Below are 25,226 nucleotides of genomic sequence, written 5' to 3' on the forward strand. Positions count from 1 at the left end.
TACCAGCCTCTGGATTCAGAAAACTAGTACCACAACCTACGTATGGATTCAAGGACTCCACAGTATTAGCTTAGATGGTGTTATATTATGCAAATATGGAGCAAAAACTCCCCTCCCCCCAAAAAACTGGTTTTAATTTGATTCCTATAGATATAGTAGTTTGGTGTAAGTCCCACATAGGTCTGGCAAAATCCACTTCCTAATAAAACCTGTGTTCCTTGGGGACTCAGCGTCTCTGAATGCCTCCATTCAATTATGGCAAAGCTTTCCAGAAGATTTTGCAAATCTTGTCTAAAGCCAATCTCAGTTAATGTCAAGCATCACTGCAGATCATATGACTGACATTTTGAATATTCTCTGCATTAAAGGAGAAGAGAGGAAGAATATATGGGTGGATGGGGGCAGGACTTGCAGCATTTTTTCCCCCGTGGCTAAAAATGGGTATCACAAAGTTGTAGAACATTATTAAAATCATGAGCCAGCAGAAAATACCATCTGATGTTCTTATTTGTGCACATTTTTAAAAGCCTGGTACAGTGACACAGAAATTTGCTTTTGAAAACACTTCATGCCAAATGCAGGTGTGTTTGGATAGTTCTTAGGTAACAAATCTGCAAAATTTCAGAATTCTCTTTTTGACATAGTATGGCATAAAATGTACCCATACACTTTGAATGCTAAAGAGCCATTCAACAGACAGAAAACTTGGAATATAGTTCCTCTGTGTTCTCCAAATATATTTTTTTATTCAAATAAACATTACAAAGAACAAGTCCTGCATAAAAATAAGCGTTATTCATGCCTTATATCATTTCTCATCCACAGTTTGCTTTCCAGCTGTTTCACTCAAATAAAATACATGTGATAATGTATAGTATAAAAGAGCAAAACCTTCTTAGGCCCAAGAAACATTAAGTTGCAAATTGGGATCTTATGTCAAAAAAAATAGGCTACTCCAGGATAAAGAAATAGGTGAGATCCAGAGTCGAACATTTGATTAGATTTAACTGTAATTCAAAAATATATTTGAATTGATAATGCAGTTTTTTTTCCCACCTTTTTAATTAACAATCTCATTTATGAAAAGAGATATATAGACATTTTATAATTGATAGCCAGGAGAAAAACAAGACTACCAAATAAAAATTGAAAGAAAATGAATATGTGAAAAGACAAGAATTAGTCAGAATTAATGACTGGGGAATGTCATTAAGCAGATTAAATCTCTCTCCCCTTCTGCTACATTTAAAAACTGTTCAGCTGCTTTTGGAGGGATTTTGCAATTCCATGCTGAGCAGACATAGGTGGAAATTGTTTGATACAATTTCCTTCAACAGATGAGCATCCCAAATCTTATATCAATAAGAAAACAAGTTTGGTCTGACTGCAGTTTTTAATTTTTTAAAAACATCTCTAAGAAACTTGGCTAACTTATTTTTGCCTGCCTTGAAGTTGTTCTACCAAACATTATGAATCACATTGGACCTCCTTGGTGGTTTGATTAGCTTACCTGCAGATATCATTCTCTGGTTCCTCCAGTCCAAACTGATGATCAAACACCAGCTGTATTCTAGCATTTCCTGGTGAATGTAGCTTCCAAGTCAGCAACAGATTCCTAGGATAATTGTGTGGGAAACGAGGACTCTGGATGTAGCCATTTTCCCAAACATTGATGGTCTCTTCTTTCTTATATAAGGCTGTGAGATGATTACTTTCTGTAAAAAATCACAAGGTGTAATAATGAGTATTCAAAACTGTTTTAAAAATGATGATGATGAGAGAGAGATGTTGGATGGATGTAACCATTTTGGATGGATGGATGGACAGATGATAGATAGATAGATAGATAGATAGATAGATAGATAGATAGATAGATAGATAGATAGATAGATAGATAGATAGAGGTGGATGATAGATAGACAGATATAAATAGATATAGGTAATAGAGATCTGGGCTATAAAAGGAAACGATATGGTGATATGCAGTGTGAAAACAGACAAGTATTTTATAGTTTAACAATTATTTACAGTTCATATACTAGGATGTAGAATAAAATCAGGAATTGTACAGAGGAATGTTCTGAAATACATTTTCTATTAATCAGTTACTATGGCAATTGCCACTTTTCGTTGACTGTACACCACATTTAGTTGGATCAATGTTGGGTAGACATCTTGTGCAGACCCTACTCAATTAGCAATTGGGCATTAGAAAACTGGCTATTTAGTTCTCTATGAGAAGACTAGTTTGTCATACGTGCCACATAATTGGGGTTACATATTCCTATGAAATGGCTGAGTGGGCTTAATTCTATGCAAGACTGAATTCTTTCAGGCTAAATTCAACCATCTGGAAATTAAATTATCAACTCACTCAAGTTCCCACAACACATTATTCTGGGAACAGAAATATAAACCAGCCAAAAAAGCTCCCCAATTGTAGAACTCAATGCCTTTCTTCCCCCAGCATTTATGTGTTGCCATTGTTTCTCTGTTCTCATCAAAACCTCTAACTTCTCAACATTCTTGAAAAATGATTCAAGAAAATTTTGGAGCTGGGGTGGTGGTTAAGAGAGAGGATGGAAGCACTTCAGGTCCCATATGCCTCCTCTTTCCATCCTTGCCCTTTCATTCTTAATATAAACATGTTGAAAAATGTGAGCTCTGATCCTTCAAGAAGTTTCCATATTTCTGGAAGTATTTGAGATCAAGAAACCAAACTCTTGAGTCCTTAATTCCTCAGATGTTAGGTACTACTGACTTTGATCAAGTCAAACCATTTAGTCCATCTAAGCCAGGAGCTTTCTATGTTCTACAAGTGATCAATGATTTCTCTACCCCACCACCCTGGCAGCTTTATCCATAATAAGTTATGGTTAGCTGAACCTGTTTCCCAAAGAAAGTCAAATCAATGTTCCCAAGACAGATAGATGCATAGATGCATAGATTGGGGGGAGGGAGGGGGAGACAGACAGACAGACACAAACATACACTTATATATATCACTACTACTCACTCTTCAAGGAAAGGCTACACAGAAGTATGGTACTTAGGTACTTATTCTAAATATCTATATCTATATCTATATCTATATCTATATCTATGTCTATGTCTATGTCTATATCTATCTATCTATCTATCTATCTATCTATCTATCTATCTATCTATCTATCTATCTATCTGAGAGAGAAAGAGATGGAGCCCTGGTCCGTGTGTGTGTGTGTGTGTGCGTGTGTGTGTGTAGGTTTCAGATCATTGTTAGAGGAATCTAGATCTATCTTCTGTATGGCATTTCCTAGAAACTCTGTCTTCTCTCCAGTGACAGCTAAATGAATACCTTTGGGAAGGTCAGAAAAAGACTGAGATACACATCACCTCCTGTCATTTTCCCGCAGCATTGTTCTCGTATTTTTCCTGAAGACTTTAAGATGTCATGGAACTTTTTGTTGCTGCTTCTAAAAGTTTTCCCATGTCATGAATCAGTGCCAGTTTGATTCAACTGACATCTGTCTTGCTAAGCAACTTCCCACCATTGTTTGCACAGTGACAATAGTTGGAAATTTCCCCTGCCATCTCACAATCCACAAATGAGATGGTCAATAAATGGGTATTTCAGGTCAGTCCATGCACTCATTAGTAATGTTACACAACTTCACAACTGGACACAATTTGGTGTACATATGCATTCTAAATTATCTTCCTCCCATGTGTAACCATGAGGAAAGATTTTAATTCAGTTACATTTTAGTGTTTTAAAACTAATGTTAACTTCAAACGCTACCATTTTGACCCAAAGTTCTGACTGACCTGACCAAGATCAAGATTTTAATGCAGGATACATTTTGCAAAATTATCATAATCATCCTCACATTTTCCAGCCAATAAATTATTATTATATTTCAGGGATAAATTTTCTTCTGGATAAACGAACAATCTTACTTTCTCAAAAAGCAAGCTTAAAGCAAACTTAAAGCAAAATTGTACCGTTAATTTAATTGTAACAACAATGCTTTAAATTTCAGAATTCTAGGATCCTGGAAATCTTTTTCTTATGAAGTGAAAAAGGAATTCAAATGAGTGACCTGTTTTTCATTGTACTATAATTTTTCTCCCAGTAGACTTCCAGCTTCTTTGTATATGTATATGAGTACTTCTTACAATATCTTCAAGCTTTTCCCCATCTTGGAGAAACTGTGTATAGCAAGGAACACAACTTCACAGTTATGTCAGATGTAGTTATGTCGGATGGGGAAACTGGAGCAAATGCTTGCAAGCTTTACATAAATGATGAAAAACTAAAGCTTGCAAGCATTTGCTCCAGTCTCCCTGTCTGATAGAATTACAGGTAGTCCTCAATTTGCAACAGTTCATTTAGTGTCTATTCAAAGTTACCACAGCACTGAAAAAAGTGACTTATGACCATTTTTCACACTTATAACCATTGCAGCATCCTCAGGGTCATGTGATCGAAATTCAGACACTTAGCAACCGGCTCATATTTATGACGGTTGCAATGTCTTAGAGTCATGTGATCATCTTTCACGACCTTCTAACGATCAAGGTCAAGGAGGAACCCAGATTCCTTTAACAGCCATGTGTCCTAACGCAACAACTGCAGTGATTCACTTAACAACTGTGGCCAGAAAGGTCGTAAAATGAGGCCAAACTCACTTAACAGCTGTCTTGCTTAGCAACATAAGTTTTGGGCTCAGTTGTGATTGTAAGTCAAGGATTACATGTACTTTGATCACCCATGTATTAATTTTCAGTTCCATACTTTTTGGCTTATACTATCTTGCATTTGGGTTCTTAGCCGGCAACATGCTATCATCTGTATATAAAAGAACAGATACATTTATGCCCTCAACAAAAACACCATTATGTCACCACAAGTATTCCTTATACATTTAATCATAAATACATTAAACAAGCAAGGGAGGCCATGTACTCATTTCCTGTTCACTGTTGAACCAATGAATTAAGAGTTTATTCTCCTGCATACTTTTCTTCGATTATATATTACTGTTACTGCATTTAGTAGCAGTAACCAACTTTTAATTACATATCTTCACAAAACTTTCTGTAATTCAAGTGTGCTCATTTTCTTCAGATTAAACACTTTTTAATATCTGTAATAAAACCTGATTTGATCAAGAGTTATCTCCTTTGAATTGGTGCCCATGAATTTTTTAGTTCAAGTATGACTTGTGAGAAGCCTGACACCAATATCAAATTCCTATTTTTATAGGTACCCAGAGCAAATGTAGTTGACTCGAACTCATACTTTCTGACATTCCTTTTAAACTCTTAATTCATAATTACTTTCCTGCATATCTTCATCAACTCATGAACAAGATCAGACTATTGTCATTTAGAGCTAACACATATTTCCCCTTTCAGTTAGATTCATGGTCATACAACATATCTCTCTTTTCCTGAATATTTTTCCCACAACGGGAATTTTAAAAATTGGAGATTGGATTTTGCACAAAATATCATTAGCTCCATGTGGGCAGGGATAGTGGAATATGGTGTTCCCATTAAGCTTTTGACGAAGAGATATTTCATAACAAATATAGCTAATTAAAAATCAAAATACTGTAAATGTGTAATTATTTCTTTTTTTTCTTTTAAACCATTTCCTGTAATGTGGGTGGATGTGGAAATCCATATCCATCAAATTCTGCTCTAAAAATGGAAGCACTGAAATTCACTATTGCAACAATTTTCTTTCTAGTTGCTAAATCAGTCTGTTTAGAGAAAATAGAACAACAATGAACGGTACAACTAAATAGCTGGTATTGTGTAGAGGAATATCTCCACAGTTTTTGGGGTTAGACCCTCCAAAGTCCCGATGGGAAATTCTATAGAAGGTAATAAGATCCTGTGGGACTTTATGATCCAGATGAACAGGCAAGTCTTGGTCAACCAACCAGACACTGGTTGATTGGCCAAGCAGAGGCCCAGAAGAAATTATACTACTTGAGACTTCTCAGGAAACAACAACTGAATGAAAACCTGCTGATGACCTTCTACTGCTGTACCATAGAGTCAGTGGTGGGATTCAAATAATTTAACAACTGGTTCTCTGCCCTAATGATTTCTTCCAACAACCAGTTCACCAAACTGCTCTGAAAGTTAACATCCAGTTCTCCTGAACTGGTGTGAACTGGCAGAATCCCATCACTGCATAGAGTATATTTTCACTTACTGCACATGTATGGTTTGCAAGTTGCACTGTGGCAGATAGGACAGCACTCCAGCGGATTAACATCATTGCCCAGAGGATCATTGGTTGTTCTCTTCCCTCTTTGGAAGAGCTTTATAGCTCCCGCTGCCTTAAAAAAGTTCAAAACATACTTCAAGATCCATCTCATCCTGGGCACTATTTTTTTTGAACTATTACCATCTGACATCCGGTACAGGTAATAAAAACAAGGACAAATAGGCCAGTGGTGGGATTCAACATTGTTTTACTACCGGTTCTGTGGGCGTGGCTTGGTGGGTGTGGCAGGAGAAGGATACTGTAAAATCTCCATTCCCTCCCCATTCTAGGGAGGTTACTGCAAAATCCCCATTCCCCTAGGAGTGGGAAGGATACTGCAAAATCCCATTCCCTTCCCATCCCCCAACCTGCTTTCCAGCTCCATTCTCCTATGCAGGGCAACAAAAGGACACCCAGCTGATCAACTGGGACTCCGGAGGCAGAGAATAGATAAGGGCGGAGCCAGTCAGAGGTGGTATTTGCTGGTTCTCTGAACTGTTCAAAATGTCCGCTTTACCAGTTCTCCAGAACTGGTCAGAACTTGCTGAATACCACCTCTGAAATAGGCTGAAAAACAGCTTCTATCCCAGAGTAGTAACTCTACTAAGTTCTACTGTATAGTGCAATGTTAATGCAATATTGCACTGTTCAGTTGATAATGGATCGATTCAATTGTATAGAATGTGAATGATTTGTGCTTTTGTTTTCTTTTTTTATGTATAATGTACACTGAAGATGGCATTTAATTTCGTTGTACAAGGTGCAATGACAATACACTAAACTAAACTAAACATTGTGGTATTAGACAAGGACCAGAAGATAGCAGTGGTGATAGATGCAGTAGTGTCAAAAGACAGCAATGTCAGGAAGAAGGTGCATGAGAAGCTGTCGAAGTTCCTGGGCCTGAAGGAGGAATTAGAGCGAATGTGAAAAGAAAAGGCCAGTGTTCCCAGTGATAGTGGGAGCATTTGGAGCTGTAACTCCTAAATTGGGAGAGTGACTCCAACAGATCCCAAGGAAAACATCAGAGTTCCTTCTCAAGAAGAGCACTGTGCAGTGGTGGGATTCAAACATTTTTATTACAAGTTCCGTGGGCATAGCTTGGTGGGTGTGGTGTGGTTTGGTGAGTGGTTTGGTGGACATGGCGGGGGAAGGATACTGTAAAATCTCCATTTCCTCCTCACCCCACTAACCTGCTTTGCAGCTCCGTTCTCCTGTGCAGGGCAACAAAAGAAGATCCAGTTGATCAGCTGGGACTCGGAAAGCAGAGAATAGATGGGGGCAGAGTCAGTCAGAGGTAGTATTTGCCGGTTTTCTGAACTACTCAAAATTTCCGCTACCAGTTCTCCAGAACTGGTCAGAACTTGCTGAATACCACCTCCGGCGCAGTGCTAGGAACAGCTAAACTAAGACATTATGCAGAACCTTTGAATCCCCAGGCCTCTGGTAGAGGACACAAGATTGAGAAAGACACATACCACTCATAAGGGTGAGAAGACATTTTTGATATATTTGTGGTTTGGAGAACCTTATAAACAGCTTGAAGTACATAGATACAGACATGCTTCTAATCTATCCAGCAGCTAAAGTATTCTGGAGAAACTATAAAAACTAATTTGAAATATAGTAAAATGAAGTTTAAAAACAATAACATACATTAAATAAAATAGCAGAGGATTATTGTAAAAGTCATATCTCTTAAAACCAATACTATAAAATTGTAATAATTCCTTCCAAAAATATTCAAAGGAACAAAAGAAAAAGAATTTGCACTTAAACTGCAGATGATTCGAATGTAAGTGGGATACACAACTACTTTTTTAAAAAATATTATCATATAAACTCATGGATATGTCCATCCTTGGATAACCCTAACCCATTTTGGGGGGGTATTTTTTGGCATCTAAAATGTTTGGCTTGTCTGCAAGCATATACAGCAATCAATTTTAATACTACATAGCTTTTCATGAATCATGTACAGGTCATTATATATAATGAACAAGGAAGCCGGGAGAGAGAGACACTCTATAAATATGTACAATTATATACCTTATGAGGAACTGGTTGAGTCTTTTTAATTGAAAGATACATATTCTTCAACAAAATTTCACTTTCTGTATACATTGCGATTCCATCACTTCCTCCAACGTACGCAGAAAATATGCTGTCATTGTCAGGATGTGACCTAGGTCACTAAGTCACTTTCATACTAGCTCACATGTAATGTCTGAATTTGTAATAATTATAAACTACAATGTTAGAATCCTAAAAGTTAGAAGGGGGCATTTATTCTTCAAGTCCAATTCCTTGCTCAGTTCAAGGGACCATACTAAAGAACTCAGCATAGATGACTGCAGGGGTGGGATTCCACCAGTATAACCGGTTTGGTCATTGTGTGCTTTGTGCACACATTCCACATTGAAAAAAGACAAGCCTCTGTGAAGAAAACAGCTGAGGCATGGCAAACTGTTCTGCTGTGTGAATCAGCTGTGCTCTAAACAAAGGCATAAAGCACAGGAAAGAGCAGGAGTGGATGGGTGTGCAGGCCCACTTCCTCGTCACAGCGAACCGGTTTGGAGCAAGCTGAACATGGGAACAAGGGGTTCTCCTGAACCAGTTCGAACCGGTAGAATCCCACCTCTGGATGGCTGCCCAAATCATTCCCCAAAAGATAAGCTAATCATACAATAATTAACATGACCAAATGGAGAAGGCAAATTTTGTCATCTTGTCTCATGACACCCCACACAATTGGGCTACATTATTATATTTGTGATTGATAATATACGAATCAGATGAGGTTATTACACATGCAGAGTTTTTTTTTCATAAGAAGGGGTAAATAGAAATGGCCTAAGAAACAAGTAGGAGGTTACTTTAGATCTTAGATCAAGTAGGAACCCGAGAGCAAGAAGGAGCAAGAGGGAAAAAGTTGGAATGCACTTGTCACAAGAGTTTACTAGCTAAATTTTAATTAAAGCCCTTGATTAATGATCAACTATTATTATTCTTGGCAACATTCAACAGGGGTTTGCTTTCATGCAATTAGAGGCCATTATTCCACATACTCTGGGAAGATCAGAAAATAAATCATGGACCTTTAGTGAACTGGAGAAGTGCTATCATGTTCATTCTCAGTCTTCTCTTGTTAACATTAAACCCAGTTTCCTTAATTGCTCCACCATTTTCAGTTCACTGATCAACCACAAAGCATCCCTTCTGATTTGCCTCATTCTTCTGATGCAGCGGTATCCAGATTTGAACTCAACACTTAAACTGGGAAAATAGAGTGGATGGATTACTTTCTACAGTTTGGAATCTGAAAGTTCTTATCTACTGAAACTGCCTAAATTGTTCAAGACTGTTTACCAGCCATGCCATTCTGCCGATTCATACTTCACTCTCTTATTTCATACTAATTTTACAGTGTCCAACTGGCAAGCTGTCTCTCCTTTTTTGAGCTGAAATGTTCCCTTCATCAACTGATTCTTCAGGCACATTTACACTTGAGAATTAGCCTGCTGTGAAAAGACTTCCAGAGGCAGTGTGATTTTAATTGTTTCTCATAAAGCTTTGGAAGGAAAGACATGAGTTAATCCACCAATCAAGGAAGACATGGTAGCAGTGACTCACCACCAATGTTGCCTCCAATTTCTGACATGCTGGGCACAGGAACAAAAAATTGTTTAGCTTTTCCCAAACCAAGTACAAATTTGTTTATCCCTATATAACTATTCAAGTAAATTGCAAACATGTATAGAAGTGACATATTAACATGTTTGCATGCTTCTTAGTTAAAGTATAAACACTTCTGTGTTTCCCCAAAAATGAAACCCTGTCTTATATAATTTTGCCACCAAAAAAGGCACCAGGTCTTATTTTTAGGAGATGTCATCCACTGACTAACCTCACTTGTGCATGTCACCTCTGGCCTCCTTTTCGTTGTCAAGAGGCCTTCAGGAACTTTTTCTTCTGTGGATGGTAAGGCTTTCCTGAAGGCCTCTGCAGCTGATAACCAAGCTCCGGATCGATCCAGAGCTTTGTAATCGGCTACAGAGGCCTTCAGGAGAGCCTTGCCAGCCTTGCGGGCTGCAGGAGAAAGGGGGTGGCAAGGTCTTGGGGTATGAGAGGCCTGACTACAACTGTCCAAAGGTACATAGTAGGACAGCTCCACTCCCCCATCCCCATCCTAGCTTAATTTTTCCTGTATACTCTGAAGTGGGTGGGATCTTAATTAGGGCTTATTTTGGAAAGTAGGGCTTATATTGGGCAAATGTGTAAAAATCAAGCTAGGACTTTATTTCAGGGTAGGTCATAGTTTTGAGGAAACAGGGTAGATAGTGTAATAGTAGGTCACACACTTAAAATTTCTTCTTTGAAGATACAGTTGACATCTGGCAATGCCCCTCTGCCATTCTCTAGGCAGCATTTTTCATTGTCTTCTTCTTCCTAGGGCTGAAAGAAGTAGTCCAAGGTCATGCAACTGGTGTCATGACCAAAGTGGGACTAGAAGTTACAGTCTGCAAGTCTCTAACCCTGATACCTTAACCATTACAACAGTGTGGTTCTACATATACCCTGTGAATGCTCAGAGATTATCATATAGACTCACAATAACATAATCATACTGATAACTTATAATTGCAATTGTATGCAACGATTGAATTTGATCAAGAAAACAATTGGAAAAAAGTATTAGGGTTAATTATTGACTTACAACTACAATTGGAACCAGAACATCAGTAGCAAAGCAATGCAGTTATTAAATAAATCACGCCTGGTTTTATGACCATTTTGCTATGTTTATTAAGCAAATAACCAGAGTCAATATGCATATCATGCAGTTGTTAAATGACCCAAGTTTCCTGCATTGACTTTGCTTGTTGAAAGCCTCCCAGGACGATCACATCTGGTGATTATATGACCTAAACTGCTCCAGTTGCAAAGTGCCTGAATATTTTTTTTTGTAAATTTTATTTGAATTTTCACAAAAAGAAAAAGAATACCAATAAAACATCGTTTTTGAAAGCAGCATAATCCCGGGTTACATTTCTTCATAGAGACGCAAATTCAGGTTCATGCTCATTTTTATATTCTATTCCATATCTTATTACTATTTTACATTTTCTACATAGCTTCTCCCCTCTTTTAATTTTCTCAATTTTGTTTTATTTATTCCATCTCAATTCAAATCATTATGTTTATATTTTTTGTCTGTCCTGTTTCAATTGTCTGTTATCTTTTCTCATTAAACAACATTTCTCCTGTAGTTACTGATTGGAGTATGACGCCTTTATATCTTTTCCCTAAAGTTGTAACACTCAATATAATACATAACTTCCATTCGGATTCTGCTTGGTACATTCTTAAACTACACACTGTATTCTTAAAAAAGAGAAAGAAAATTATAAATGTATATAATTAAAACAACATTCCATTCCAATTCAATTCTATCATTAATATTAATATTCATTAAAGTCTTAACATTTTTAACATTGGCATTTCAGAAATTGCCTGTAATTGATTATCCTTCTTGGCTTTGGAATTAGGATGGTGGGATCCCTAAATATATTGCTTCAATTATCCTAGTGGTCAGATTCAATTTTTTAAATTACTGGTTCTGTGGGTGTGGCTTGGTGGGTGCAGCATGGCTTGGTCGATGTGGCTTGGTGGGCATGGCAGGGGAAGGTTACTGCAAAATCCCATTCCCTCTCCACCCCATTAACTTGCTTTCCAGCTCTGTTCTCATGTGCAGGGCAACAAAAGAGAACCCAACCGATCAGCTGGGACTCAATGAGAGGCAGAGAATAGACGGGGACGGGGCCAGTCAGAGGTGGTATTTTCTGGTTCTCTGAACTATTCAAAATTTCTGCTACTGGTTCTCCAGAACTGATCAGAATCTGCTGAATACCACCTTTGCTTCAATGGAAATTACTAACAGCCATTTGAAAGGCATTTCTATGGGGTAGTTTGTTGACCACTGGAATGCAAAGGTGCTTGAGAGGATCCTTTTGAAACAGCCTGTCCTCACTTCCTGATCCCATAAAGCTTCTTGGTTTGTTGAAGAGCTCCAGGAAATAAAATAGGCAAAGAGAGGCCTGGAGCAATATTAGGGGAAAATAAGAAGTAAATACAATCAAAAGGCTGGAAAGCATCATTATTTTTCTGTTTTTATTGCATCTAGAATGGGGTGTCAAACTCGCGTCATGAGGGCAGTGTCCTGTGATATATTGGGACTTTCCCCACTTTTGCTAAACTGGGCGGGGGCGTGGCCAGTGTGTGACATATCCAGCACATGAGCTGGGAGTTTGGCAGCCCTGATCTAGAATAACAGAGTTGGAAGGAACCTTGGAGGTCTTGTAGTATTTTCTTGTAGTAATTTCTCCTTAGTTCTACGTTGGTTCTTTGCCCAACTCTAAAATAACTGTAGGTGGCTCACAACAATCAAACCCATAAATTGCAATTCTGTTTTTTTATTTTGTTAGATTACTTAGAGCTTGACTAATTTCAGGTGGTCTGATAAATTTCATAAATAAATTGAAAGTTGCAGTGAGAAGACTAGGTCACCTAGCTGAAGAAGAAATGGAAATAATCACAATGACTATTTCATAATGAGATAATCATAATGAGATGAATTACAAAATAAATGGAATTAAAAATAATTGGAAAAAACTGAATGGAGGAACGAAATGATGTCTGCTACATATCAGTTCACAAATTACACAGGCTTGTATTGGATCAGACAGAGAATGTTAGATCTGGAAAATATGATACGAAATTAAGTAACTGGTTTTGGGGGAAGCAGAGATAAATATATTCTAAAAATAGACATAAAATAAAAATAAATGCAAATGAACTTCCATTAATGTGTCTCCCATGAACAACATAAAGAAAAGCATTTAAAAAAATCTGACTTACTAGCAACAGCCACAGCCGAAACGACTGCAAAATTATGAATCAAAATGTAAAGGAGTCCCTGTGGATTTTATTCCACTAGTTGTTGCTGACTATAGGAGGCAGTGTTTGTCTCTGTTTCAAGGCCATTGAGCCAGCGCTCTCCAAAGACATTTCCATGGTCAAGTGGCCAGCATGATGTCTCAGAGCACAGTTACCTTCCCATTGAGGTGGCACCTATTTAACTACTCACTTTTGCATGCTTTTGAAGTCCTAGGTTGGCAGCAGCCAGGCAAGGACAGCTCACCCATTGCATGGAGCATGGCTCTCAAACCTGGGCTGCCAGCTTTTCAGTCAACAAGCCCAGCATCTTAACCACTGAGCTCTTCCTCCTGCTGCCTATGAACCAAAAGCCAGCCCCCCAAAATATGCTAGTATTGGTAATAAAAATATTATTTTAGGGAATTGGTTAGCATAGAAAATCAGATGCCAAGCACTCTGCTCAATAGTTCACCTCATTAAAAGAAACATTTTTTTTTTCACCAAAACATGTAGTCTTATAAAAAACATGTCTAGGCAATGAAAGTGAATTAACATGGAGATTAAATTTTAAATTTGGAATTAAAGGCCCCATAAGGCCAAAGAATCCAGAGCTGCATTAGGAACGCTACTTTGTTCAGCTATTTTTGCTTTGAGAAATGATCCTCCCCAAATGGATGCAGCAAGAAATCCAACAAGAGTAATTCACTGTTGGTTTTGTTTCAGAGATGCTTAATCAATGAATAGTGAGAGTTTTATATTAACTGACACCTTGTTTTCAGAATCTGTTTTATTTCAGAAAAGAGCAAGATGCCTGAAGTCTTCCCAGAATGTAAAAAAGACCAGGAGCTATTCTTTTGTGTGTGTGTGTGTTCCCCAATATTAAATTTAAATGTAGCTCCCTCTGAACCTGTAATCAGAGCTACTATCCCATTCAGATCAACAATAATACTATTTTCAAAATGGCCAGTTTTCAAGCTTTGCATTCTTTAAAATGTGCAGGCTTGGGGAAAAAAAATCCCTGTAAATCACAAATATTGTATACACTATCATTGTTAACATATAAGCCATAGCTCCTTTTTAAAAAAGGAATAGTTAGCATTACAATATGAAAGCATAAACTCCCATGAAACTGCAGAAGAAGGCTGACTAACTCAATAATGTTGATTTTAAAAAAAGAGAAAATATGTAGCTCAGGATTGAATTGGAAGTCCTTGGTGGTCTTCTGAGACAATAAAAAAACTAAGAAGGAAACAAAAAGATCAGAAGATGTCCCTGTCAGGAGCCAATACCCAGATAAACAAGGATTAACACCAGACAAACAATCAAGCAGAAAACAATACCTTAATCAAGGAAACACACAGAAGGAAAACATCCCTCCTCACTAATAATAGTATGGCAAGCTACTATATACTATAACAGGAAGTAAACCTTACATTCACTAATCCTGATGATATTATTTTCTTGGGGTAATGAAATGTCCACAAGCAAATAACCAAGCTCAGAGGACACCAAAGATTCCACAATGTTGATTTCAGTTTAGGAATATTTGCATACATTTGGAAGTCTCTTCCCAGGTTTAAGCTCCTCCTAGAAACCTGATCTGTTGACATTGTTGGTCTGGCATGCAAAGTAGTTAATGGAATGTTTTTAGGGTGAACAAGGCTATTTATTGGTTGGTTTTTGGAAGAATCAAACTTCAAATCAATGCGCCTACAAATAATGTACATTCTTAATTTGTACTTGTAGCATACCTAAGATTAAGCATTTATTAATATTATATTTTCTGTAGGGCTATACTGGAGTTGAGATCTCCAATGTGATGGTTTAATGCAGGGATCTTCAAACTCCAACTCCCAGAATTTCTTCCCCAGTCATGTTAGCTCAGGAATTCTGGGAGTTGAAGTCCACAAGTCTTAACCTTGCCAAGTTTGAAGACCCTTGGTTTAGTGTGACCACATCTGCCACTTTCACTTTCACTATTGTTGCATCTATTTCTAGGCAAAATTAGTTCTTAGGTGTTCATCCATGTTGTTTTTTTGAAACAATATTATGCTTAAACAAAATCCTGGAAAAATAGTCATAGATTTTTATTGTCTACTCCCTTGTTTGATTCTGTGATCATAAGATATAGAAAATGAGCTATAGTCTTTAACTGCTGGATAAATAGTTAAGTAACTTTTAACCTACCTGGAAAATCCTGAAATGGATTCTCCAATGACAGGTTTCTCCAGTTCTGGATAGTAATGGCTAATCACTTTTGATGAAGTGTGTTCCATGGGGGAGATAGGCTAGGACCTGCCTCTTCTTCCAGAAAATCATCTAATTTTTTTCTTCTCAATGCCAAAATTTGCAGACGTACATCCAGCCATCAGGATCATATGATCACATTTCCCTCCACTTTCGATAGGTATTTCCACCCAAGAGGTCCAGTTCCTTCCTTTCATGAGGTTTCTTGCTAGGTTGATAGCCGGCCTTGAACTAAACATTGAATGAAGCCACAGCTTTTAGTGTAGCTTGCAATGATCACTGCAGCATCAGAAAAAAAAGTTCAATCCTAAGGAGGTACAGTAACATCCCAGTTCACGCCAAGTCTTATTCTTTAAGGGGCTGCTACAAGGAAGAGGGGGTAAATTATTCTCCAAAGCACCAGAGGGTAGAACAAGAAACAATAGTTGGAAACTAATCAAGGAGCAACTTGGAATTAAGGAGAAACTTCTTGACAGGGACAACAATTAACCAGTGGAATAGCTTGCCTTCAGAAATTGTGGATGCTTCATCACTCAAGGTTTTTAAGAAGAGACTGGACAGCCACTTGTTTGAAATTTTATAGGGTCTCCTGCTTGAGCAGGGATCTAGAATAGAAGACCTCCAAAGACCTTTCCAAATTCTGTTCTATTCTATTCTATTCTATTCTATTCTATTCTATTCTATTCTATTCTATTCTATTCTATTCTATTCTATTCTATTCTATTCTATGCTTTCTACTCTACTCTACTCTACCTTATCCTACCCTACCCTACCCTACCCCACCCTAGTCTTTTTTATTCCATTCCATTCTATTCTGTTACATCTAGACTACTACATGAATTGGAGGATACCAATTTTAGGTAGTCTGATCTTCCCATATGTCAAGAAGAGGGAATAAATGCCTCCTTGAGAGTTTCACTATGATTTCCATTAGATTTATGATTCATATGATTTTTCCCTTCTAAACAGAAGCTAAGAGTTAAGTCACCTCAAGTCTTTATTATAGCCATAAATAGATTAGAAGACTAAGAGTTCTTCCTTTGTCTTTTTTCAAGCGATTCCTACCTAACCTTCAGTCTTCTTAACAATTCAACCAATACTTTCATATCTACCAATGTATGAACTTTCTGCACTCCATACGAATGCTTAAAAACAACAACAACTGAGAAGCACTTTTTAAAATTTTCCTTGGCTTGGCAGCTGGTAAAATCAAGACAGCTGAATTCGCAGAGTTCCAAGTAACAGGGGGAAGAAAGCATATTTGACTTCAAGCCACAAAACAGTTCATCTTCAGGTCAAGATATGTAAAACAAACTGAATTTGTACAGCTAGTTCTGTTTCCCAGTATTCTCCACTCTCTTCCCCTGCCTCCATTTTTCCTTCTGTAAGCAGGATTTTTTTTTTTGTTATACTTAGAATGATCTACAAAGCAGGAAAAAAAATACTAAGTTGCATAATATGGGGAGGCATCAGAAGAGAACATAATCAAGAGATCTAGTTGCATTTTTGAAGATGATTTTTTAGAACTGGGAAATTACTTGAAACTATTACATTGATTAATTTGTGTTTATGTGGGTATACAACAGACTCTCAAAACAATTAACATGAATGTTATAGTAGCATTATACTCTTAGGAAGGAAAAGATAATCTCTGTTGACCCTCAATGAGTGGGGTCAATTTTGTTTTTCCTTTTAGAGCAGGGGTGTCAAACTCAATTTCATTGAGGACTGCATCAAGGTTGTGTTTGACCTCAGGGGGCTGGGGTGGGCGTGGCCAGCTCAACATCACTTGTGTTGGGGGCACTTGTGGTGGCTCAAGTGCTCTGCCAGAGAAAATGGAGCTCAGGAGAGCTGTGCAAGACCCTTCAGAGCTCACTTTTCACTGGCAGAAGGTTGCAGGAGACCATCGCAGTCGAAAAGGAGCTCAAAAGGGCCATGCGTAGCCCCCCTGAGCTTTGTTTTCACTGGCAGAGGCACCGGGGCTGGTCCGCCACTGTTTCCAGGGTGGCTCTGTGGGCTGAATCTAAACACCCCGTGGGCCAGATCCAGCCCCTGGGCCTTGAGTTTGACACCCCTGTTTAGAGCATGGGTGTCAAACTCGCAGCGTCATGTTGCTGTCATGTGCCATATCATGGTGGTTTTCCCCTTCACAGAGCTGGGGTGGCACATGATGCATCTGGCCCATGGGCCTTGAGTTTGACACCCTGTTTTAGAGTAAACAGTTCTCATTTTGACTCCTATAGCACGCTATCACAAAATGGTAGCATACTACTGCTATATTTTAAACACCTCATTTAATTCAAGGAAAAAGTTTGTGTTTATGAGAAATGTTGGAGAAATTCCTATGGATGAAGTCCTTTCATTTATGTATTGATAAAGTATTTTAACTATGTATGAATATCCTTCTTTCCTGTTGTCATTAACTCCACAATGGTGTGTAGTCTTCTTGGCTTCTAATTCTTCAACTAAATCCCAAAGCAACTTTCCCATTGTGCCTGTTCAGACTGAACTGTTGTGACCCAACTCCCCAAACACAACAAACCCTCTGAAGTTAAATCAATGATTCCTTTATTAGAAATGTCAGCAGCTCTGGCAAAAAGTTTCTCGCTCAGTGCAGGCTAACAAATCTGTCCAGCAGGGAGATGAATAGTTGTCGGTAACATCTATTTACCTTTGCCCCCTGCTTTTTATCCCCAGAGCTAGCATGGGGCTTCGCTAGGAGCGGTGGCTCTTCCGTCCCAAGGATCAGCCCACAGATTTCCACTGCTCTCCTCTCCTCTGCCTTCTGCGCATCCATGCATCAGGCACTGAACCAATCTGTTCCTCCTCTTCCTCATCAGCCACCTCCAGATCTGGGGGCTGTTGACTCTCCATCTAAGTGCTGATGGATGGCCCAGGCTCCACCTCTGTCTCTCTCTCTCTGCCAGCTCCATTCTCTCTTCCCCCTCGGAGCTCTCAGGTTGCCTTGAGCTAACCCTGACTCCCATGCCTCCTCTTCTTTGGCTGCTGGTGGCCGACCGGCCACAACATGAGCAGCCAAAGAGATTTCAGAATGATGGTAAGATATTTAACAGAAAGCAGCAATGCCAGCAGTCATGGGCTCTACAGAGTGGGGAGAAATGGATGCTAGTGACATCACATGTCTATAGACATCTTTATACAAATGACCAAAATGAAATACTGTATCTTATTTGTAATATGACACTAAAACCCAACCCTTGCTTGGAGGGCAGTGGGGATCACATTGAGACAGTATTATTCCATCTTGCATTTGACTTGGAGCTGATTGTAGACTGTCTAAGGATTAATTATGAATATACATTCATTATATACTTTGGTTATCTCCTTAATTGTGTTGCATGCTGCCCTGGTTCAAAGAGGACTGGAATGGGATAGAAATGATGTTAAATAAATATGTAATATGCTGACTATAAACCTGTCTTGGGGCAAACTGTACACACACTGGGAACCACCAGGTTATTTCACATTAAAATAAATGTTAGGTTTCTTCATAAAATTCCTCCTCTTCTCTCACAGTGATGTTCCTCTCAGTGAATTATTACCACACTTTCTCACTTCCTGACTGAAATGGCTTACTTTGAATTTTCCGTTCAATTTACTTATATTTGTACTTTCATTTGCTACTAACTTCCAGCATTTCTGGGATGCTCTGGGAGTGGAAAATAAAACCTAACAATAATAATGATTTTTTTTTGATGTGCAGAAGCCCACTTTTCTATATGCTTGGAGATGTAGCCTTTATCAATTTGGGAGACCAACTCACTCTGGAAAATATCTAGCACAGTCTCAAAGCATCAATGGCAGCAGTTTGTTCACACACACACACACACACACACACACTTGCATTATGCAACTGGTTTAAATTTCAAGGCTGAATGAAAGACAAAAGTCTATTTATTACTCTTAAATGTACTCTGTATTTCCACAGAGTGCTTTGTAGGGCGAGATTGTTGTTGTGAATTCTCCTTGAACTCTGATTAAAACAGTTTTTTTTTAAAATGGAGATTAAGGCAATCATAATTGTGCACTCAACCTGTGACCTCTGGATATAGCTTTAGCTCTTATATGACCTTTCTTTTAATTTAATGCTAATGGGCTTTGTCAAAGATCTTTGGGAACCCAGGAAATCAGATCATTCATCTATCCGGCCAATGTTGTCATTAAACCAGGGATCATCTACATGTAAAACAAACACTATGACCTATAAAAGAACCTTTCTTCATATTATAAAGATTGTTGGTTCAGGCCTCTTCCCAATAACCTTCTCTCAATCAAAAGTATGTTTAGGAATTCCAACTGTGGAAAGTTCTTAAGTGATTCTGAAACTTTGGTAAGAACACTTGACCAAAGTACTTAATCCCCTTTCTTGCTTTATGTTAATTAAACTACTGAGCTTGCTCACTTCTAAAAAAATATCTAATAGTGACCAAGATATATGAAGAAACCTATTTCACAAAATGTCTCTTGTAAATTAATGTTTCTAGGAAACCTAAAACACAAAAGCTACCTGGCACATAGAATATTGAAGTTTGGGAATAACTGATTAGGCTGGTTAAGAAGCAAGATGATTTGCAATACGGATAGGCAATATAGAACCTTCCGCATGTATTTTTTATAACTTAGTCTAGCCTGTCTACACGTAGGGTGCAGGATTTTGGAATTTGCAATCCAAAACATACAGAGAACATAAAGTTACTTCCTATGGTTAGGCTAATGCAAACTTCCAGGATAAGCTAAACTTGAGGAAACTTTGAGAAAATTACCGTCTGATGAGTTTTCTCTTCTATTGTAAGCTCTCATGGGCTTACCAAGCAGATAGATTTTATGGCAACTTAAAACTTAAACATTTGTTTTCAATATGATGCTATTTCTCTTGACTCTTACTAGAAAGAGACCAGTATTTTTATAAAAACAAATATATTTTTTTCCTACAGAGACACTAAGACTACATGCTGAAAATGAATTATTTCATTTCCCGCTGACCAGTCAAATCTTGCATGAAGAATGAATTATCTACAACATCAAGCAGAGAAATGTGTGACCAGATGCTACTAATTAGAGAATAAAATTCATCATATTCCTGCCTCAGATAAAATATTTTCATACATCATATTAGCACAAAGAGAGTTTTCTTGCATTTGGAATGAGCAAATTTGACACCTAGGGTCTTGCCAGCTTAATCATATTTTTCTGGAAAATAAATATTTTTAAGTGTTTTATATCAAGGGAAAAAAAGTAAAACTAACAGCTCCATACAGAATGTATCATATCTGAATATCTAATGCTGTACAATCTCTTTCGAACGATGCTTATTTTACTGAGCAACATTTCCAAAGAAAAAACTTTACCTCTCAGACTAGAGAGAAGTGGACCAGGGGTGTCAAACTCAAGGCCTGAGGACACAATCCACGATGCCTCTGCCAGCAAGAACAGAGCTTGGGGGGTGTCACAGGCAGCTTCCCGGGCTCCATTTTTGCTGGCAGAGGACTATCAAAACAAACTTAAAACAAAACAAAAGAAGAAATGTTTCCCCTTTTGCATTTGAGCATGCAAGAAGGGCCAGGAAAGGAAAAAGGGAAAGAGGAAAAACAAAGAATAAGAAGGGAAGGTGGGAAGAGAGCAAGGAAGGAAGACATAGTATCAGTCTTCCAGTATTTGAGGGGCTGCCACAGAGAGGAAGAGGGGGTCAAGCTATTTTCTAAAGCACCTGAAGGCCAGACAAGGAATAATGGATGGAAACTGAACAAGGAGAGATTTAACCTGGAAATAAGGAGAAACTTTCTGACAGTGAGAACAATCAACCAATGGAACAGAAGTTGCCCTCGGAAGTTGTGGGAACTTCATCACTGGAGGCTTTCAAGAAGAGATTGGACTCCCATCTGTCAGAAATGGTGTAGGGTCTCCTGCTTGGGTGGGGGGTTGGAGTAGATGACCTACAAGATCCCTTCCAACTCTGATTATCTTTTATCTAATGAAAAATAAGGAAAGAGGGGAAGGAAGAAGAATGAAGAGGAAAGACAAGAAAAGGAAGGAAGATTATAATTAGAGTGAGGGAGGATCTCAGGGAAGTCCCGCCTTAGCACTAGGCCATCACAGGTGTCCCTGACACAAGTCCTATGCCACACCCACCACAGCCACACCCACCCAGTCACACCCTCCCCCAGCCCTCCAAGGTCAAACACAACCCTGATGTGGTCCTCAATGAAATTGAGTTTGACACCCCTGAAGTAGAGGGTTTATTTTAGTTGCAAATGAGAATTTGGAATACTTTGTTTTGGACATGTTGTGAACACAAGCAGTATTACCTAGTAGGACTGTTTTCCAAGCAAAATAAAAAGAGAGAAATTGAAACATATGCTTGCTTTTTATATATTTGTTTATATTAATACAATGTATAGGCAGCTCGACTCCTACTGACTCTGATTTAACTTAAGAGTTAAAGAAAAAGAATGATGAAAGTTAAATGTTTCATTAAACCTTTTTTGTAAATTTTTAACTAAAGTGACATGTTAGTTACAAAACGTAAAGATTAAGACTCAATCACTTGTTGAGATTAGTGTGATCTGCGGTGGCTAAATAAATAAACTATCCATCTGCCCCAGAATTTAGGAGAATAACCAGGTTCTTTAATAGCTTTCTGAACATCATCATGGTGGAACCATTTGGGTTTTTGGAGGATATTGTTCCAGAGGGCAGGCACCATGTCAGAAGGAAAATATAATTACAGACGTGGGAATAGCGGCATTCATAGGATCTGATCTTCTGTGAAAATGACAAAAGCTGTGTTCCATTGTTGGAATGCAGGCTCTCTCTCCTTTGCACAATTCTGAGGATCTGTACACAGTTTGGCTGAGATTATGTTGCCCAATGGAATTAAAGGGCATTTAAGGTATAAGTGCCTCATGGAAACTTTTTATTATTCCTCCTTGTTAACATCTACATGAAACCTCTCATGGAGAAAGTCCTTTGTAGGAATGGGATTTGATATATCAATATGCTGATGATACCAGAGGTGGTATTTAGCAGGTTCTGACCAGTTCTGGAGAACTGCAGTGGAAATTTTGAGTAGTTTGGAGAACCAGCAAATACCACCTCTGACTGGCCTCACCCACATCTATTCTCTGTCTCCTGAGTCTCAGCTGATTGGCTGGGTATTCTTTTGTTGCCCTGCACAGGAGAATGGAGCTGGAAAGCAGGTTACTGGAGTGGGGAGGGAATGGGATTTTACAGTAACCTTCTCCAGGAGTGGGGTGGGAATGGAGAATTTACAATATCCTTCTCCTGCCATGCCCATCAAGCCACACCACGCCAAAGCCATGCCCACAGAACCGCTAGTAAAATTTTTGAATCCCACCACTGGATGATATTTAGTTATGTCTTTCATCCCCAGGTAGGACACTTGATATGATGGAGCAGCTAACTTAAGGAACAGATTCAGAGTGAATCCCTCCAGGAAGAAGTGAAACTGAGTTTGGGGATTTAAACTTCATCTCTGAAGATGGATTTCTATAGACATTTGGGAGACTATGAGAGCTAGTCCCATCCAGGGGCATGAAGCCAGCTGGGTGGCCTTGGGTCAGTTACTCTCTCTAAGTGCTTGGAAACAGACAATGACAAACTACTTCTGAAATCTTACCAAGGAAATTGCAGGAAATTGTCCAGGTCGTCACCAAGAGTCAACCTACCATCGAAGGAACACACACACACACACACACACACACACACAAACACAAAAGGAACACTCCTGCCGTCTTTCTAAAAATGGAAGCTGAATCTTCAACCAATTACCCTGGCAGCCAAAGTGATCCTCTTTTTTTAAAGACTGGTTGATATGCTTGATTCATATCAAACTAAACAGGACTGGAGAAAACAATTTATGGGGTGGCTGTCTTTGCAGTTGTTCAAGTATTTTGAACATTACTTCCTTTCAGTGGAAAAAACATACAACCCAGGTTAAAGTTAAATTAAGGACTGATTCTTTTCCCCCCAAGGGATTCTTTTGAGAATTGGAATGCAAATTTTACCAGATGCTTAAACTGCATCAAGGAATATCAGCATAGTTGCTGGCGCTAATAAAGCCAAACTAGCCACAGAGTTGGCTTATTGGCTCTGCTTTCGATCGATGCCTTCAACACACCATGGATGGGAGAGAGAGTAGGGCGCAAATTGTGAAACATCTCTGTGTTTGCCTAAGATTGAAAATCAAATTGTAAATTCTAAATTATGTACTGAATTGTAAATTCTCTTAGGCTGAGAGAGCCCAATATATTTATTGATTGCTCTGTTGACACACCTTGTATTCTTGTAGTGAAATAATATTGCTTTTTTTTTATCACAAAGTAACCCAGAAAGGGGCAAGATATGCAGAGCCAGCAAAGAAGATCAGAGCTAAAGCCATGACAGCTGCAGCAATTAACTGTATTGGGGATGAAATGTTTAAAGAACATATTTATTGTTGTTTGTATTTAGACAGGAAAGCCTGGGTTGCTCTGGCTGAAAGCTTCATGAATTTTAGATGTTGGGGTCTCAGGGAAGACAATACAGGCCCCTTTTTATCCAGGTACTATGACCATAGTTGAGCCCAAACTTTATGTTGCTAAGTGAAACATTGGTTAAGTGAATTTTGTCCCATTTCCCAACCTTTCTTGCCACAGTTGTTAAGTGAATCACTTTCTTGCCACAGTTGTTTCAGTGGTGGGATTCAAAAAAATTTTACTACCAATTCTGTAGCTGTGGCTTGTGGGCATGGCATGGCTTGGTGGATGTGGCAGGGGAAGGATATTATAAAATCTCCATTCCCTCCCCACTCCTGGGGGAAGCTTCCTGCAAAATCCCATTCCCTACACATTCCTGGAGGAAGGATACTGCAAAATCCCCATTCCTTCCCCACCCCACTAACCTGCTTTTCAGCTCCATTCTCCTGTGCAGGGCAACAAAAGAAGACCCAGCCGATCAGCTGGGATTAGGAAGGCAGAGACCAGTCAGAGGTGGTATTTGCAAGGACCAGTCAGAGGTGGTATTTGTCAGTTCTCTGAACTACTCAAAATTTCCACTACCGGTTCTCCAGAACTGGTCAGAACCTGCTGAATACCACCTCTGAGTTGTTTCTTAAGTTAGTATCATGGTTGTTAAGGGAATCTGGTTTCTCATTGACTTTGCTTGTCAGAAAGTTCTCAAAAAGTGATCGCATGAACCCTGGGACACTGCAACTGTCATAAATATCAATCCTTTGACAAGCATCTGAAGTTTGATCAATTGATCATGGGGATGCAGCAACAGTCGTAAGCGTAAAAAACGGCTGTAAGGCACTTTTTTCAATTCTGTTCCAACTTCACATGGTCACTAAACAAACTGTTATAAGTCAAGGGCTGCCGGTAACACCTTGATCATATTGTACATCAATTGCCTGTAAGTAAAGCCAATGCTACAACCCACCTCTTCCACATGAACATTTCACTAAAATGTTATGGTCCTTTGCAAAGCAAAAAATAAATAAATATTTTTTTCTGTCAAATTAAAGAAGGACATTTTCAGCACAGTGAAAATGCTGGACTACAGCCTCTATAACTCTAAGAAAGCAGTCATTTGAGCTGGTTGGTGTTGCTGGGATCTGTAGTTTGAACATCTGAGTTTGCAAAATGTTGACCTACAGCATTCAGTGAACAGAATTAAGTGGTAATATATGTTCTTTAATGTTCATGAAATACTATCTATTTTTATATGTAACCTGCAATTACAAAAGCAACTGGGATAATGA

At 38.6% G+C, this 25,226-nt stretch overlaps 1 protein-coding gene across 2 annotated transcripts in view; it reads right to left on the reverse strand.

The window, feature by feature from the left end:
- The window catches only part of PDGFD (platelet derived growth factor D), a 184,659-nt gene that overhangs the window by 66,740 nt on the left and 92,693 nt on the right, over positions 1-25,226 (reverse strand). For both annotated transcript variants that reach the window (XM_026706948.2, XM_026706947.2), the window contains exon 2: positions 1,511-1,715. In XM_026706948.2, the coding sequence (XP_026562733.1) occupies positions 1,511-1,715 (205 nt within the window). The remainder of the gene's footprint in view (positions 1-1,510; positions 1,716-25,226) is intronic.

This window comes from Pseudonaja textilis, chromosome 7 (assembly GCF_049901715.1).
Source record: "Pseudonaja textilis isolate UNSWEBS1 chromosome 7, rPseTex1.2, whole genome shotgun sequence".
In the NCBI taxonomy this organism is placed as follows: Eukaryota; Metazoa; Chordata; class Lepidosauria; order Squamata; family Elapidae; genus Pseudonaja; species Pseudonaja textilis.